This window comes from Scylla paramamosain, chromosome 45 (genome assembly GCF_035594125.1).
Source record: "Scylla paramamosain isolate STU-SP2022 chromosome 45, ASM3559412v1, whole genome shotgun sequence".
Taxonomy (NCBI): domain Eukaryota; kingdom Metazoa; phylum Arthropoda; class Malacostraca; order Decapoda; family Portunidae; genus Scylla; species Scylla paramamosain.
In genome coordinates, this window is record NC_087195.1 from 3,955,001 (window position 1) to 3,973,035 (window position 18,035).

General features: G+C 40.1%; 1 protein-coding gene across 1 annotated transcript in view; it reads left to right on the forward strand.

Moving 5' to 3' along the window:
- The window catches only part of LOC135094314 (uncharacterized), an 11,952-nt gene extending 1,581 nt beyond the window's left edge, over positions 1 to 10,371 (forward strand). The window contains exons 2-5 of the mRNA XM_063994312.1: positions 3,363 to 4,273; positions 5,032 to 5,188; positions 5,667 to 5,837; positions 8,534 to 10,371. Coding sequence (XP_063850382.1) covers positions 3,364 to 4,273; positions 5,032 to 5,188; positions 5,667 to 5,837; positions 8,534 to 8,738 — 1,443 coding nt within the window. The 5' untranslated portion in view covers position 3,363 and the 3' untranslated portion in view covers positions 8,739 to 10,371. The remainder of the gene's footprint in view (positions 1 to 3,362; positions 4,274 to 5,031; positions 5,189 to 5,666; positions 5,838 to 8,533) is intronic.
- The last annotated feature ends 7,664 nt before the right edge of the window (positions 10,372 to 18,035 follow it).

Genomic DNA, 18,035 nt, shown 5'->3' on the forward strand with positions numbered 1-18,035 from the left:
TTTCCCTCCCTCCTCCCACTCATTGCCACCCTCCCACGCACCACCCTCTCTCCCTCTCTCCCTCGCAGGCGCCTCTCCCGCTACTCTCACCGATGGACAGAGTGCCTCTCCCTTGGGCACCCCACCTCACCTCACCTTGATTTGATTTCTGTAACCTACTTGTGTGTGTGTGTGTGTGTGTGTGTGTGTGTGTGTGTGTGTGTGTGTGTGTGTGTGTGTGTGTGTAGCTTCCTATCTATCTATTTATCTGTGTGTGTTTGTGCGTGTGTGTGTAACTTCCGCAGTATTTTTGAGTGTTTCTGTGTACAAATGCCTTTCCGACTGACTGGTTGAATGTGTACACGCGCCTGCATACACACACACAGACACACACACACACACACACACACACACACACAGACATACGTACATACACATTCACACATACACAGTTATAGAAGAAAGAAGACAAAGAAAAAAAAAAAAAAAAAACAGAAGAGACTACACAAGATTATGGGTAAATTTCAATTAAAATGTAGCACAAAAATGAGGAAGGAACCTAAAAAAAAAATAGGAAAAGAAATTAAAAGAAAAAAAAAAGGAAAAACATGAGGAAAAAACTGTTAGTTATGAAACCGTTTTACCTTTGAGTGTGTGCGTGTGTTTGTCTGTCTGTCTTGCTGTCTGTTTGTCCTCGAGCCTGTCTATCCGTCTGTCTCTCTCTCCCTCTGTCTGTTTACTTGCAAGTCTATTTTTGTATTCATTTGTCTACCTGTCTGTCTGTCTGTCTATCTATTTGTCTGTCTGTTTCTTTGTCTATCATTCTGTCTCAGTAAGTTTGCAGAACCACTATCTTGTTTCTTTTTGTCTGTCTGTTTGTTTGTCTATCCATCAACCTCTCTATTCATCTATCTGTCTGTCTACCTGTCTGTATTAATATTACCAGCACCAGTATATCTTGCTTTCACTGTTTATCTACCCATCGGTTTGTTTATCTATCTGTCTGTCTGTCTGTCTGTCTGTCTGTCTACTTCTACCCTTTTGTTTTGTCTATCTATCTATATATATATATATATATGTCTCATTGTCCCCAGCACCAGTGTTTATTAATTTCCCTATCTGTCTGTCTGTCTGTCTGTGTATCTGTCTATTTGTTTATCTATCTGTCTATCTGTCTATCTGTCTCAATCATTCCCTTCCAGTATTTTCTTTTTTCCTTCACGCTGTGTTCGTCTTTCTTGTTCCACTTCTAGCGCTCCACTTTGCCTCGTGTTCCGCCTCGTGTTCCACCTCGTTTCCCGCTCCGCCGCGTTCCAATTTGTCTGTTCCGCCGTGCCTCGTGTGGTCGTGATATCTGCTCCAAAACGCTAAGGTCACGGCCAAGACCATCCGACCATGCTTGACTTTTTGCACCTTCCACGATCTCTTTTATGACTGAGAGACCGCGAGGAAGGGAGCGAATGGGAGGAAAGACGGGAAAAAAAAAGGAAACTAAGATAACCCAAGATAAAAACAAATATAAAATAAACTAAGATAAAAGAGACAAAAAAATGATGAACTCAGATGAAAACAGGGAAAAATAGACCAAACGGAAGATGAAAAAATGAAAGAAAGGAGGGAAGGAAAGAAAGTAGAGGAAAGTGATAACGGGGAAAGACTTAAGTTACATGGAATAACTAGGAAGATATAATAAATGGAAAATGAGTAAATGGAGGGAAAAGACAAGGAAAGAAGAGGGGGAAAAAAGATAACTGGAATAAAAAATAAACAGGAAGCAAAGAAGAGGGAAAAAAATAAAGAGGAGGAAAAACAAGATAACGAAGAAAAAAGCAGGAAATATGTCAGATGTAATATAAATGAAAGGAGGAAAAATGCAAATAGGAGGAAAGAATGAAAGGAGGAGGAGCAGGAAATGAGGAAACAAGGAAACAAGGAAGAGAATGAGGGGAAAAAAGATGAAATGTATTAAGCAGAAGATAGATGAATGAAGAGAAGGGAAAGGAATGAGAGAGAGAGAGAGAGAGAGAGAGAGAGAGAGAGAGAGAGAGAGAGAGAGAGAGAGAGAGAGAGAGAGAGAGAGAGAGAGAGAGAGAGAGAGAGAACTAACAATCACAAATAAAAAAAAAACAATTCTGACAAGACAAAAAAAAAGTAAAAAAGAAAAAAAAGAAAACCACAAAAATTCACCTTAGAGAGTTGGAACCTGTTTCTGAACCTGTTGCCCTAAGCTTTCTGAGCCTCCCAGGGCGTAGCGGATCACCTTAAGCCTCTCAGGTAAACGACAGATAATCCACAAGTAGCGGGCACCTACTCCCCCCGGCTCGCGACGCCCTAGGGATGAGAGGTAATAGAAAACGGGAATTATTGGGAAAAGGATAAAAGTGGAAGGGTAAACTTGTATGAATTGAATGGTGATTGAGTTTGAAATGGATCTGACTTATTTTCTGTGCTTTTTTTTCTCTTTTCTTTTTTTTCTTTAGCTTCATTTATTCATTTGTTTGTTTACTTGAGTTATAAATGATAATTTTTGGAGTTTTTTTCTTTCTTTTCTTTCTTTCTGTCTTTATTTAAAAACATAAGAAATAAGGGAAGCTGCAAGAAGCCATTAGGCCTACACGTGGCAGCCCCTGTAGTTTGTTTGTTTCCTTATTTGTTTTATGTATGTCTGTTTGTTTGTCAGTTTGTTCGTCTGCTTGGTTCTTATTTACTGATCTATTTTAAGTACTGGCATCTTTAGTTTCTTTTTTCTTTTTCCATCAGTTTTGTTGCCTTTGGACAGCGCCTCACTTAACTAATGATAGAATGAAAGAATGAAAAAAGAAAGCCCTAGCAGTAGGAATGAGAGATAATTGAAGCGGTTAAATTTACATTCTCTAGAGAGACGTAGGTTAAGAGGGGACCTGATAGAAGTCTTTAAGTGGTATAAGGGTTATAACAAGGGAGATGTAAGCAAAATTCTTAGGATCAGTAACCAGGGTAGAACAAGAAATAACGGGTTCAAGCTTGAAAAATTTAGGTTTAGGAAGGAGATAGGAAAAAATTGGTTCTCAAATAGAGTGGTAGATGAGTGGAACGGACTCAGTAATCATGTAGTTAGTGCTAGGACACTAGAGAGATCTCACTCATTCATTCCTTCACTCACTCACTCTCAGTCAGTCAATCAACAAATCTTTATAATCACTGTCAATCTTCATTTTTTTTTTTATTTATTTACATGATATTCGTGCCAATAGTAGTCAATCAGTCATTCACTTACCCCAACACCAAACAGTCAGTCAGTCAGTCAGTCTTTTCTCACCATCAGTCACTCAGTCCATCAACATTCACAATCTTACAATGTTCACAACCCTACACAACATTTCTTTTCCCTCTCTCCTGTACAGAATGTCGCGGTGTGTCACATGTGTGGCTGTGGTGGCCCTCATATGCATCACCCAGGTCACGCCCTTTCCCCAAGACTTCCCCGTGCCCTTGCGAGACTCCCCCAGGGCACTGCTATCCCGCCCCTACAGGCCCCAGAACATCCAGCTGGCGTCGTTAGTGGAAAGCTTCGCCCAGAATGACATTGGAAAAGGTTACATGTTTGACTTCAACCTACCAGACACTTCTGAGCTGGACAAGATGCCTCCCCTTCCCTCCCCGCCTAAATTTAACATCAATACCTTCACTTTCAATGAAAAGAATGTGCGCACGCCAGGTGACATCTTCAGCCTCCTAGCGGATGTCAACGGAGCAAAGAACGAAGCGTCGACCAAGAAAGCGCAGACGTCCACCTCCGGGGAATTCAAAACGAAGCAGAAATCCGAGGCTTCGAAACTGGAAAGCGAGTCTATTAGCGACGGGGCAACGAAGAAAACGGCGGCATCCAGCTCTAGTGAAGCCAAAACGAAGCAAAAAACCGAAGCCTCGAAACTGGGAACCGAAACTAGCGACCCAGTGATTAAGATTCCCGGAGTGGAGGTCGTGAACACATTCGGAAAGAAGATTCTGATGGCCACGCAGGACTTCCAAAACCTGATGGGGGTCGTCCAGCGCATGACCAAGAAGGTGGAGGCGAAATTAGGCAACAACACAAAGCCTCTCTCCTTCTCCTCGCCCCTCAACACCAACGTCTCCAGTCTGGTGAGTTTGCTGCTCGACTCTTCCCGTCTGGAGGAGATTCGAACCGCGGGACTGACTGCCAAAACTGAGGACGAGTTTCTGGACCACCTGACCTCCGTGCTGATTGGCGAGGAGACAAGAGGCACTGCGCTGACCCTTGACCCCGTGACCATCATTGCGCTGCTCACTCTTGGTACGTCGTGACAGGCAGGCAGTTTCTCTCTCTCTCTCTCTCTCTCTCTCTCTCTCTCCCTCATGTATTCTGAAGACTGACTAAAGGTACAAATAACATGGGAGACAATAAAAAGGTTCTCTCATCTTGCCTGTCCTACAAAGGTAACGAAAGGGTAAAAAAAAGGGAGAAAAAAAAGGAAATTGGACAGTTTACCTTTAGAATCATAAGACACCAATGAAATGATCTGATTACACATAGCAAGTTTTTTTTTTTTCTATTTATAGCAATCTATCTTCTCTCTTTACCCTGACTGATGTTCAAAGAAAAAAAAAAGAAAAGAAAAACCACTATTCTAACATTCACAAACGACAAAAAACCCTGTAGACCCACACAAGACTACAACGCCTTAAGACAAACACAAAACAACTAACACAAGAAAATCACGGGCTGAAAATAAGACCCTTTAATCCCACAAGATACTTATTCCCACTCACATCACCTATTACCTCTCACCTTCAACCTCATTAACATCACTCACCTCTCATTCTTCAATTCCAAACGACAAGTACTCCTAATCTCATCATCTATCACCATACAGTCACCTAACACCTCTCCCTTCAACTTCACATCACCTACCACCTCCCATCTTCTAAATTCCCCAGACTGACCCACTCCCATCTAAAACCTCTCATCCACATATTCATCCACACTCACATCATCCACCTCGATTTTCATTTCCCTTTCCACTCATATTTAACCCCTTCACTCTCTCCCAGCCGCGTACCTGATCAGGGCCGTGTATCAGGTGCTTACAGTCACTGGGAGGTCCATGGAGGTGGCTGACCTGATGTTGCCCCTTCACCTCTCCGACGTGCCCTTCGCCATGGCCAGTATTCATGACTGGATCTCCGCCCCCCAAGGTGTCACTGTCAGGTAACGGAGTGTGTGTAGCCTTGGTTGTGTTCAGGGTCGTTGGGTGATTGGTTGGGTGGGTGGATGCTGGGTTCCTTGATGATGATGATGATGATGATAGTATTGAAGGTCAGGGTAGCACAGCAGGGTTCTTCAGGTAAGGGTGGTGTGGTGGAGAGTGCAGGTGTTTTTCAATTGTTTTCGTTTTTCTTTTTAGTTTCTATTTCTGTTTTCGTTTCTTTTTATTTCCTTCTATTTTTTTTTTCTTTTATGACGAAAAACTCAATCATCTATCAAGCTGACTGAAAGAAATACACACCACAAATCAAGCCTCTTTCCACAGTGAACAAATAAATCTTTCCTTGCTTCGTTCAACAGTCTTCCCATTCCTTATTCACACTACCACAACACATGAAAAAAAACAAGCTAAACAAGTCAACCACAGCACAACCTCCACACACTCCCCTTGACCAGTGACCAACCCTTCTTATCATCACAGGGAGAAGCGGTCAGTGAATCATCTGGTGGGCAACATTCTGGACATCCCTGGCAGTCTGGCAGCCATCATTAAGTTGTACAGGGAGGGACACCGCCGCTGCGTCAAGCCCTTTATTTGTGAGCAGATGGAGAGGAGAGCTTTTCCTGAAGTCACCCTCACCGATATGTTGATGTGAGTACTGGGGAACATCAACCAGAGGGGGAATGAAGCTGAGGGAAGCCGGAAACAGAGAGGAGTTGTAGGGAGGCTGGAAAGAGAGTCGGAAAGAAGAGAGAACTGGGATTGTGGGAAGGTGGGAAAGGAGAGGGCTGGGACTGTGGGAGGCTGGAAAAGATGAATTGTGGGTGGCTGGAATAAGATGGATGGAATATTGAATGGCTAGAAAAGGAGAGAGAACTAGAATTGTGGGAAGCTGGAAAAGGAGAGGGCTGGGACTGTGGGAGGCTGGAAAAGAAAGAAGCTGCTGAGAGGCGTTAAGTGTTGGAGCTGAGACAAAGAAAGGCTGGTAACAGATGACTGGAACTAGGCACTGACAAGATGTAGATGTGACTAAAGCTACACTGGGAGGTTTGAAGTAGAAGAGACTGGAATTGAGTCTAAAAAAATGAATGTAGCTGGAAACGAGGAAGGGGGCTGAATGGGGACCTGGAAGTAAAGAATCTAAAAGTGACAGAGGCTGGAAAACAAGAGGACTGGAAATGAATGGGGCTGGAAAATAAGTAACTAACCACTGCAGGAGTTTAGATACGCTGGCACTGAAGGATAAAGGAACTCTGTGGGGCTGTAATCGATGGGTACTGGGACCTTGGACTGACAGAGAACAAATCACAGAGGGACAACCATTGAAACTAAAGGAAGGTGGAACTAAGGAGGCCTGGAATCTTATTTTTGGGACCAGGCAAGGCAGGAATCTGGTAATACTGGAACCAAGAGACACCAGAACCATAAAAGCTTAAAACATATGGAAACTGGACCATAGAGGACTGGAAACAAGGAGTGACTGGAACCCGAAGATACTAGAACTGAATAGGACAAGAATTTAATAATGCTGGAACAAAGACACACTAGAAAAAAAGAAAAGAAAACTGGAACACTGAAAGACTGAAAACAAAGAGTGACTGGAACCAACAGAGCCTGGAAACACGTGAGAAGCCAATGACTGCCTGGATGCTGGAAAAACTGGAAGATAATATAGAACCATGAAAGTAACACACGATATGAATGACAATACCTCAAACCAGTACGGGAGAAAGTACGAGAGGATGTGAAAGACGAAGGGTTATGAGGGCTGGAGTATGATGAGGGGGGGGGGTGAAGGGAGTCAAGGTGGAGGAGAAAGCTGTGGAGTGTCGAGGGGCGTGGAGGAAGTGATGGTGTGTGAGAAATGGAGGTGAATTGTTGGTAATGGTTGCTGTAAGGGGGGCTAGGTCAGAGAGAGAGAGAGAGAGAGAGAGAGAGAGAGAGAGAGAGAGAGAGAGAGAGAGAGAGAGAGAGAGAGAGAGAGAGAGAGAGAGAGAATGCCAGGGATATAATCAGACACACAGACAGATAAAAAGTACGAACAATTAAATAGAACAATATATACAAGACAGACAGACAGACAGACAGACAGACAGACAGACAGACAGACAGACAAACAAAACACATATACGGGAAGACAAATCATGACAGACAGACAGACAGACAAACAAAACAGCTGCGACGATCAAAAAATAAATAAATAAATAAATAGATAAATAAAATAAAAAATAAATACAGAAAGAAAGACAGAAATAGACAAACACGGGCATAGAGAAACAGACAAACAAACACAAATAAAGAAAACAAGAAAGACAGACAAAAACAAACACACATAGGCACAAAGACAAACAGAACACACACACACACACACACACACACACACACACACACACACACACACACACACACACACACACACACACACACACACAGACAAAAGGAGAAACACACACAACACACACAAACACCCTTACTAAACAAACTTAGACGTGAAAAACTCTTACAACCATGGCGGGGAGGAGGTAAGTGTAGCGTGTGTGCGTGTGTGTGTGTGCGTGTGTGTGTGTGTGTGTGTGTGTGTGTGTGTGTAGGAAAGCTTAGGTCATGCTGTTGGAGAGAAGCGAGAGGGGAGAAGCAAGGGAGAAGCGAGGGAGACATAGCTGAGAGGCTGCCGGGGTGAAACTTCTGGTGAAAGTTTCGTGTTGCCGCAAGCCAGGTGAGTTAGTTTAGAGTTCAAGGAGTGTCATTAAGACCTGGGAGAGTTTTAATACTGGTGGAATGCCTCAGGTAAGTGTACAGGCAAACATAAGGCTAGAAAAGGAATGTGTAGCAGGTGGTACTGGTTTGGGGAACCGTGAAGACCTGTGAGGGTTTTAATACACGTGCAATGTCTCGGTTAAGTGTTGAGGCATATATGAGCTGTGTACTGCTTCTAAGTCTTCTATTCTGTCCTCTTTCCCCCCTACATCCCCTTGTAAGTTTCCCCTTGAATTCCTCTTTTCTACACCCCGTCTTAATCTTTCTCATTTCATCTCTTCTACTTCTAAGCTGTCTCTCTCTTCACTCATCTCTCTTCACTCACTCTTTAAGTTTCTCTTCACCTCTTCTCTTCCCCTATACTTCCATCTAAACCCTACTCTTCTCTTCAACACTTCACCCAACCACCCAACCACCGAAGCACAACCAAGACACACCAAAACGCACTACAATAACACCCATCTTTACATTTATTTTCCTATCCATCTAAGCTTCCTCAGCCTCCCTCGTCTACGCTATCTACACAAGACTGAAACTGTAATAACACCCACAATTACCTCTCTCTCTCTCTCCCTCTCTCTCCCCGACAGCTCTGGTCTCGGTTACTACTTCGGCGAGGACAGCTGGGGGACCTTCATTGATAACACCCTCACAGCCAGGAGCGCCGGATGTGATGTGCTGCCAGTTGGGTGCTCCGCCAGGACGCTTGATGATGCTCACTACCTCGAGAACATCTATACTCGTGCTTCTTATAAATTCTTTGATCTCCTTGCCCGCCTGACTGGTCTTGTGTAGGGAACTGTTGTGGCTTGTTGGTGTTGTGTGTGTGTGTGTGTGTGTGTGTGTTTTGTTGTTGTTTATTTTTCTTGTTCTTGTTCTGGTTTCTGTTGTTCTTGTTGTTTTTTTTTATTTTTGTTTTTTGTTTTTCTTGTAGTTTTTGCTCTTGTTCTTATTTTTGTTCTTTTTTTCTTCTTGTTGTTTTTGTTCTTGTTTTTCTTGTTCTTTTTTGTTACGTGGTGGAGTTCCTGAGGTGTTGTTCATGTTGTTGCTGTTGTTGTTATTTTTTATTTATTGTTGTTAGTTTCTTCATATCACATGTATCATATTTTGTTTATCACTTCATCTTTTTTCTATAATTTCGTTTTACTGTTTATTTTTTTTTCGTCTCATAGTTTTCCAATTAAGTTTCGATTTTCTGTGTAAACTTTATATCATTTTTTTCTTTCTTTAGCAATTTCCTTACAGTCTTTTACGTATTTTCTCCTTAAGTTTAGATTTCATCATAGATCTCTCCATTAACAGTCCTTTATGACCGTGTTGTTTGGCGACTATAAGCAAATTAGTCAGTCGGTCAGTCAGTTAGGCAGTCAGTCAGTCAGTCAGTCAGTCAGTCAGTCAGTCAGTCAGTCAGTCAGTCAGTCAGTCAGTCATTCAGTTAGGCAGTCAGTCAGTCAGTCAGTCAGTCAGTCAGTCAGTCAGTCAGTCAGTCAGTCAGTTAGGCAGTCAGTCAGTCAGTCAGTCAATCTTCCTATTAAGTTAAACCACTATTCTGACATATATCATCGTTCCTAATTCAAACACTTCATTTTTCCTCGATTTCCTTTATTTTCTTACTGATTTATTTCCTTCACCTTCTAAAAATTAATAAACAAGACGAAATTATCACCAGTCAGTCATTTAGTTGTTGTTAATCATGTTATCTTGTAGTTTATGTTATTGATTTGTTTCCTTTTCTTTCGTGTATCAGTTTTTGGAATAGTTATTTTATTTTTTTATTTGTAAGTTTTTTTTTTTTATCGGTCAATTTTCATAGTCTTTATCTGTGTTATTTCTGTCATTTACTTATTGTTTCGTTCATGTCAATTTATGGAAACCTGTCACTTTTTTTTTTGTATCATCTGTACTTTTTCCTATACACTTGTTCCGTTTTCTGTCAATCCCTGAAATAATGCCGGTCTTTTATCGTTATTGTAATTTCTGTAATTCATCGTGTCCGTTTTCTTTATCTGTCAATTTCTGGATCAACTATTTTTCATGTCGTTTCAACCACCTCTGTCTCCCCTGCCACCTGAAGCCATCACCAGTACCTGTTCCCTGCCAGCCACGTGACCTGTCCCCTGTCAGCTTGTTTGCACGTGTCAGTCTCCCCTGTCAGTCTGCCACGTGTAAGTCAGCTGATTAATATTGCAGTCTTAGTTTTATTTATTTATCCTTTAATTTATCTAACATACACACACATTGGTTTATTATGTTCGTACGTCCGTTGAGTAGATGTATGTGTGTGTGTGTGTGTGTGTATGTGTTATGTTCCCATATTCTTTGTACACATATTTAACTATACCAATTAGTAAAAAAAAAAAAAAAAAAGGTAATATTTATGTAGGGAAAATTGTTAAAAGTTGTTACCTATTAATAAAAATATGAAATGACTGAGATGAACTTGCACTATCATCTCAGCACCAGTATTCATATCACCTTCCATTAAACACACGTAAACACACACACACATTCGAGCCAACATGAACTGACACCGCCCGCTAGAGACCCAGAGAAGCCAAAACAAGCACAGTGACTTTGACGTGGTGAGAAAACATCAACTATTTAAACTTAGTGATGAAGCAAAAGCTGTTTTAGGCGTCACAAAATAACTTCAATTTTCAGACAGAAGCAGATGATAGATGGAGATATAGATATAGATATAGATGATAGATGGAGATAAAAAGATACATTACCATAGAGATAGATAGATGAATAAATAGATAGATAGATAGATAGGTAATAAGAGATGAGTAGGTAGGTAGAAAGAAAGATAGATAAAAAAGAAAGGGATAGACGGATAGATAAATAAATAGATAGACAGAGATAAACAGATACATTGGCATAGAGATAGATAGATGAATGAATAGATGGATAGATAGATAGGTAGGTAATAAGAGATGAATAGGAATAAAGAAAGAAAGATAAAAAAAGAAATACGGATAGATAAACAGGTAGACAGAATAACAGATAGACAAATTGAAGAGGTGTTTATTCCTCACTGATAGACAGATAGATATAGATAGATGAACTGATAGATACATGGACGGTTACTGGCCAAAACCTCCATTTAACACACGGATGAGGAAGAACGACAGACATCAACCAAGATAACTGAGTGAACTGTTCCTTAATGGATGACTGGCTGACGTTCTGCTTCGAGTCCCTCTTCATCTACAAAGAGAACGTTGCCTTTCCACCTCTACCCCACCAAAGCGAGGCGACTGACTGGCTGACTGACTGAGTGACTATGCAGTGAATTCCGCTATGTGTGTGTGTGTGTGTGTGTGTGTGTGTGTTCAGAAGTCTTCCAAAACGTAATCATTTCAAGTTCACCTTTACGCTGTCAAGACCAAAGTAAACACAAGGGTGACTTAAACAAAATTCTCAGGATCAGTAATCACGATAAAACAAGAAAAAATGGATTCAAACTTGAAAGATTTAAGTTCAAGAAAGAGAGAGGAAGGAATTGGTTCTCGAATAGAGTGGTGGATGAATGGAACGGACTCAGTAATCAGGTTGTTAGTGCCGAGTCGTTAGGGAGCTTTAAAAGAAGATTAGAAACATTTATGAATGGAGATGATAGGTGGAAATAGATAGGCGTATTCCATAGAGGAACTGTCACGTGTAGGCCTGATGGCTTCCTGCAGCTTCCCTTACTTTTTTATGTTCTTATGTTCTTAATAACGAAACAATATTGTCACACGTTTATATGCTAAACAAACAGATGAGGTGATGGAAACACGTACTGACTTAGAATAATAAAGCAGATGGCAACTCCCCACCAACCCACGTAAACAATCAAACAAAAATAATTAAAGTTCCCAACATACCAACACAATAACATACTAACAAACAAGCAGGGAGAAACAAACACTGAAACATTTGAGACAGAAAAGTGGAAGACTCCTCACCACCAACTCTCACTCCAAGGTAATCACATCTCGTATGGTAATTAGCGTTTAATCACAGGTGAGGATGTTACCTGAGGGAGGCACAGGTAATGAGAGGCACCTGTGAGCAGCCATGCATCCCAAGGTACACAGATTTATGACCGAACAGTTAATTAGATGACAATTTATACGACGAGGAGAAAGAGGTCAACAACAACAACAACAACAACAACAAACAACAAACGATAGGGGTGAAGACAAGGAAGGATAAGGAAATGGAGGGATGGAGATGAAACGAAGGATGAAGGAAAAAGGGAAGGAGGAGAGGAAAACAAGGAATGAAGGGATATGAGTAAAGATGAAGGGGAGACAAAAAAAGATGAAGGAAAGGAGGGATAGAGATAGGAGGAATGACAGTGAGATAAACGAGAGATGGAAATTAGAGGAAATGGAGAGAGAAGGGAAGGAGAGATGGAGAAAGGGAGAGATGAAGGAATGGTATGAATAAAGAGGAGAAAAAGTGAAAAGGACATAAGAAATAAAGAATATATTAAGAAAGTGAAGAAAGGGATTAAAATTAAGATATGGCCAGAGAGAGAGAGAGAGAGAGAGAGAGAGAGAGAGAGAGAGAGAGAGAGAGAGAGAGAGAGAGAGAGAGAGAGAGAGGCGTGACCAGATGTAAAGCGCTGGGAAAATTAAAGTTCACAAAGTTACGTAATTCTCTCTCTCTCTCTCTCTCTCTCTCTCTCTCTCTCTCTCTCTCTCTCTCTCTCTCTCTCTCTCTCTCTCAGACACCAAACACTGCTCGGTCAACACAATGCAATGGTCTCCCTTCTAAAGCAACCCGCCACTCACAAAAAACGGAGTAATCAATTTGTCTCTTAAACACACCTCACCTTTTTAGCTCACGGCCCGCGGAGAGAGAGAGAGAGAGAGAGAGAAAGAGAGAGAGAGAATGTTTACCACTATCTTAACGCCACACCATGCATAGAAAATGAGACTTATGAATGTTAATATACTAACCAAAAGAAATGAACAAAATGAATGAATAAAGTTTTATCTCTCTTGCACCTTAAAATTTATTCATGAGTTTGATTTGGACAACAATAAAGTTAATTAATTATTTTTACACCTCATGTCCACACCTTTATTTATTTATTTATTTTACTTATATACACTATTTTATTTATTTATTTATTTTTTTTTTTTTTTGGTATGTTTTAATGTATGTTTTCTAATCTCTATATTTCCTAACAGTACACAATATGACGTAAAGATATTAATTGCAGTTCCATTTATTCATAATTTAATCATAATTTCAGCATTTTCATTTCTCATTGGCGTTCCATTTATCCATAACTTCATAATAATTTCAGTATTTTCATTTATTTTTTCTTATTTTTCATCCACGTTTTCGTAAGATTTCTCCGCTATGTTATTTTTACGTTCATTTTGTTATTATTCGTCTGATCATTCTTCATTCCTTCATTTCCACCTCTCATTTCTCCTTTATCATCTCTTTTCCCTTATTCTCTACATGTTTATCTACTTTATCTCCTTACTCCTTAATTACACTGGCACTGACTTCTTATTCTCTTCTCTCTGTTCCCCTTTACTATCTTTTATTCCTTATTCTTCATCTACTCATCTATTTCCTTTATGTATCCTAATTCTTTATCTCTTCATCTTCTTATTTGTTTCATCAATGCATCTTTATTCTTTAACTCTACCTACTTTATCTATCTTTCCTCTCTATCTATCTATCTATCTATCTATTCATCTCTTCCATCTACTTATCCTCAATTCCTTATCCAACAATCAAAACACGCACATGTTTAGTTTAGGGAAATAAGAAGCTAAAGAGAGAGAGAGAGAGAGAGAGAGAGAGAGAGAGAGAGAGAGAGAGAGAGAGAGAGAGAGAGAGAGAGAGAGAGAGGGGGGGAGAAGCGACGTAATACGGTTAGCGGTCACCCTCCTTACCGCACACACACACACACACACACACACACACAGTCAGATGGCACCAACAGGGGGAGGGGGGAGGAATGGGAGGGTGGAGAGAGAGACAGGGAGAGGAATCTAGAGGGAGGGAGAGGAGTGGATGAGAATTGAGGAGGAGGGATAAGAAAGGACGGAAGAGAGGGAAGAGACGTAAAGGGAGAAGAAGAAGAAGAAGAAGAAGAAGAAGAAGAAGAAGAAGAAGAAGAAGAAGAAGAAGAAGAAGAAAAAGAAGAAGAAAAAAAAGGGGCGGGTTGGAAGGGGAGGAGATGAATAAAGAGGAAAGGAAAAGAGAGAAGAGGAGAAGAGAAGGGAAGATAAGGAAGGAGAGAAAGAGAAAAAAGGAAAAGAAGAAACCCAGAAGAATACGAAAATAAAAAGAGATAAGGAAGCAAAAGAAAAACAAGAAGCAAAGAGAGAGAGAAGGAAGGAAGGAAGAAAGAAGGAAGTAAAGAAGGAAGGGAAGAAGATGAGGGAAGAGGAAGGGAGTAAGGGAAGGAAGACAGGGAAGGTAAGGAGGGAAGAGAGATGGGAGAAGAGGGATGGGAGGAGGAGGGGAGGAAGGGAAAGGAGGGAGGGAAGGAAAGATGAAGAGGAGGTGGAGGGAAGTAGTTCACACACTCACACACACACACACACACACACACACACACACACACACACACACGGCAGCCACAGGAGTTTGTTAGAGTGGTCGCCGTGGGCCTGACAGACACACACACACACACACCCTCCACACCTGAGGCACGACACACCTGAAGGAGGACTCGTGGATTACCTGAAGTGAACTGGTGACTGATTAGCTGATTTACCTGGGCCTTGCTGTGAAGTGCGTGTGATTGTGAGCCTTTGTCTGGTGAACGTGAAGTGTGAAGTGGGATTCCTGTATTTATCTCGTTTTGTTCCTCTAATTAACCTTTATCATCAGTTTTTTGTATTTCTGTTTTTATTTGTTTATTTTATTTATTTATTTATTTACTTTTTTTTGAGGGATTGGGGAGCGATTTTGGTGAGTGTAAACGCGTAGTGTGTGTGTGTGTGTGTTTGTTTGTGTGTGTGTGTGTGTGTGTGTGTGTGTGTGTGTGTGTGTGTGTGTGTTGTGTTGATTTTTTTGTTTTGTTTTCTTTTCTTTTCCTGTGTGTTTTTGGGGGTGTTGTTCTTGTGACTGTTAAAAGAGTGTGTATGTGTGAAATACTGTATTGTATAAGTGTGTGTGTGTGTGTGTGTGTGTGTGTGTGTGTGTGTGTGTGTGTGTGTGTGTGTGTGTGTGTGTGTGTGTGTGTGTGTGTGTGTAATTTTTTTTCTTTGTGTTTTTTTCATTTTCTTTTCTTTCTAGTTCTTTTCTTTTAATTTCTACTTTTTTCAATAGAGGTAGTGTTTTACAAGCACTAACTCTGAATTTAATCCTTACCTAATCATGTTCTTTTAATTGTCTTCCTTATTTTTATTTATTTATCTTTTTATGTTGTGTTTAAAAGTGCGTTTATGAAAATTATTAGTGGGGAATTTATGAATATTAGCTAATTTATGAATATTCATCTAATTATATTCTTTTAGTTTCAAGTTGTTGTTTTTTTCATTTGTGATATTGTGTCCAATGAGAATCAAGTTTAAATTTCATCTTAATCTAGTTTTGTTATTCTCACTGACTTCTTAAGCAGGATTATGAATCAAAGCTGGTGAAAGCTGTCTGTGGAAAGTGATGAGTACTGATTATATAATTTTCTTTGTCTCTGTTTTGCTGATTCTTTTAATGTATTTGTTTTGGAAGAGGAAGGGAGGGGGAGAAGGAGAGTGAGGCGGGAAGGCAATGCAGTATATAGTAGTTGTTTGTGTGTGTGTGTGTGTGTGTGTGAAAAGTGTGGTTGCAGTTGGTATTCTTGTTGGGAGTGTACGTGTGTTTGTGAGAAGTGTGTTAAGAGTGTGCCTTGCGAATCTTTTTCTTAGTATTTCATTAGTATTAGATTTTTTTTCTTCGTATTATCACTTTTACTAAACAGTGACGCAAGGAGGAGGAGGAGGAGGAGGAGGAGGGGGAGGGAGAGGGAGCCTTGGAAAAAAATGGAGAAAAAAAAACAAACAAGTGAAAGACAACAATTCTGAGTTATAAATCCAGCTGTATCATTTTAGACAATTCATGATATTAACAATCTTTCACTGACTAAAAAAAAAATAAATAAAAAAAAAACAATAAAAAAAAATCTTCACGTGACATCAAGATTACAAATTTGAATTACCCAGCAGTTTAAGTACAATACGAGAAAATACTCATCATTCAGTTATAATTAAGGTTATTTTGTGAATATGAGCAAGATTACGTTTGTCATTCATTCATTTTCATTAGTCAGTCTTGTCTTAGTTGTTTTATTTTATCTAATTCTCTTTTATCATATTCATTTTTCTTCCCACCCTCTTTGTTATTTCGTACGTGACTCTCTCTCTCTCTCTCTCTCTCTCTCTCTCTCTCTCTCTTATTTATCCCTTTATCTATCTATCTTTTTATCTATTTATCTATCTATCTATCTATCTATCTATCTATCTATCATCATTCTTTTCTCAGTTACAACAATTATCACTTCCTCATTCTTCCTCTGTTCTTCCTCATTCCTCCTCCGTTCTTCCTCATCTGCTACGTGTGTTTTTTCTTCCTCCTTCCCTCCCTCCCCCTCCCCTTCCCTCCCCCCACCCTTCCCAAACAAGGTGTCGGAACATAAGCGTGGGAACCCAAATAAGCGTGGGAAACAAACACACGCTTGCAACTGGACCCGTTAGTGTGTGTGTGCGTGTGTGTATTGGTAGTTGGTGATTAGGGTGGTGATGGTAATGGTGGTGGTGGTGGTGGTGGTGGTGATGGTGGTGGTGGTGAAGCAATAATATAACAAACTTAAACCAAAGCAACACAGTGTTCTAGTAAAATCAACAACAACAACAACAACAACAACAACACACGCACAATCAAACAATACCCAGAAAAAAAGAAAATAGAGAAAAAATGTTTGACTAGGAAAGGTAAAAATAACTAAGAAAGAAAATGCGTAATTAGAAAAGTTAAATGGATATACTAGAGAAAATATTTACGTCTATGGGGTAATATTTGCCTAGCTAGGGAAAAAAAACATTAGGAGACGTAAGAAAAATGCGTATAGCTAGGGAAAAAAAACATGGCTAGGGAAGAAAAACACTACAGCTAGGGTAGAATATGACATACTTCCCTAGCAACCGCGTAACCAACACGGTTCACACTGAGAGAAGGAAAAGTACCCGAAATTATTGATTCACGAAGAAACAACAATTAAAAACTTGCCTTGAATACACCACGAAGTCAATTCATCCAATAACAGAAACAAAAAAATACATCAACAACATAACAGTGAAGAAAAGTATGCTGACTACTTATAACACAACGTAATGATACTTAAAAGCCTCACTATCTACACTTGTCAACACTCACCATCCTCTTAGGCACACCCATGAAGCTTCCAGAGGCGCCACAGCACACAGCAACACACAGAAATACTTGAAAACACCGAAAATAAAACACACGGCCAATTCCACGAAACGGTTGCTGCTAGGCTATGACGCGAACATCAGATCAAAACAAAACACCAATATTTTTTTTCCTCTTATTTCTCTCTCATTAGATTTGTTGTGGTCTGTTAATGAGAGTGTTCAAGGTAAGGTGTATTGTAGGTGTGGGGGGAGGTTTGTAGGGTTGTGGTGTTTGTGGTGTTTTGTTTTGTGTTGGTTACAGTGTTTATAAAATTGTACTATAAAAAAAAATCATTTGGCAGTTTTTCACGGGGACTGAGACATTAATACCAACTTTTTTCTTCTCTTTTTATTTTTTCTACTTCCATCGTCCTTGTCCAAAGCTCCTCACAAAAATAAATAAGAAAATAAGGGAAGCTGCGAGAAGCCACCAAGCCTACACGGAACCTCTGTTACTCGCTTGGCCTGTTTTGTCATGGTGCGTCTTCATACTCTTGTTTACGTTAGGAGAGAATATTATTTGACTCGTTCCTTCATTATTGCTTCTATTTTCTTTATTGCTCTATATTTCTTGCTATTTATATATATTCAGTGCCATATATATTCATGTTTATTTATATGTTCACTGTCTGTTTGTGTTTAGATTAAAAGGAACTATTATTTGGTTTGCTTCATT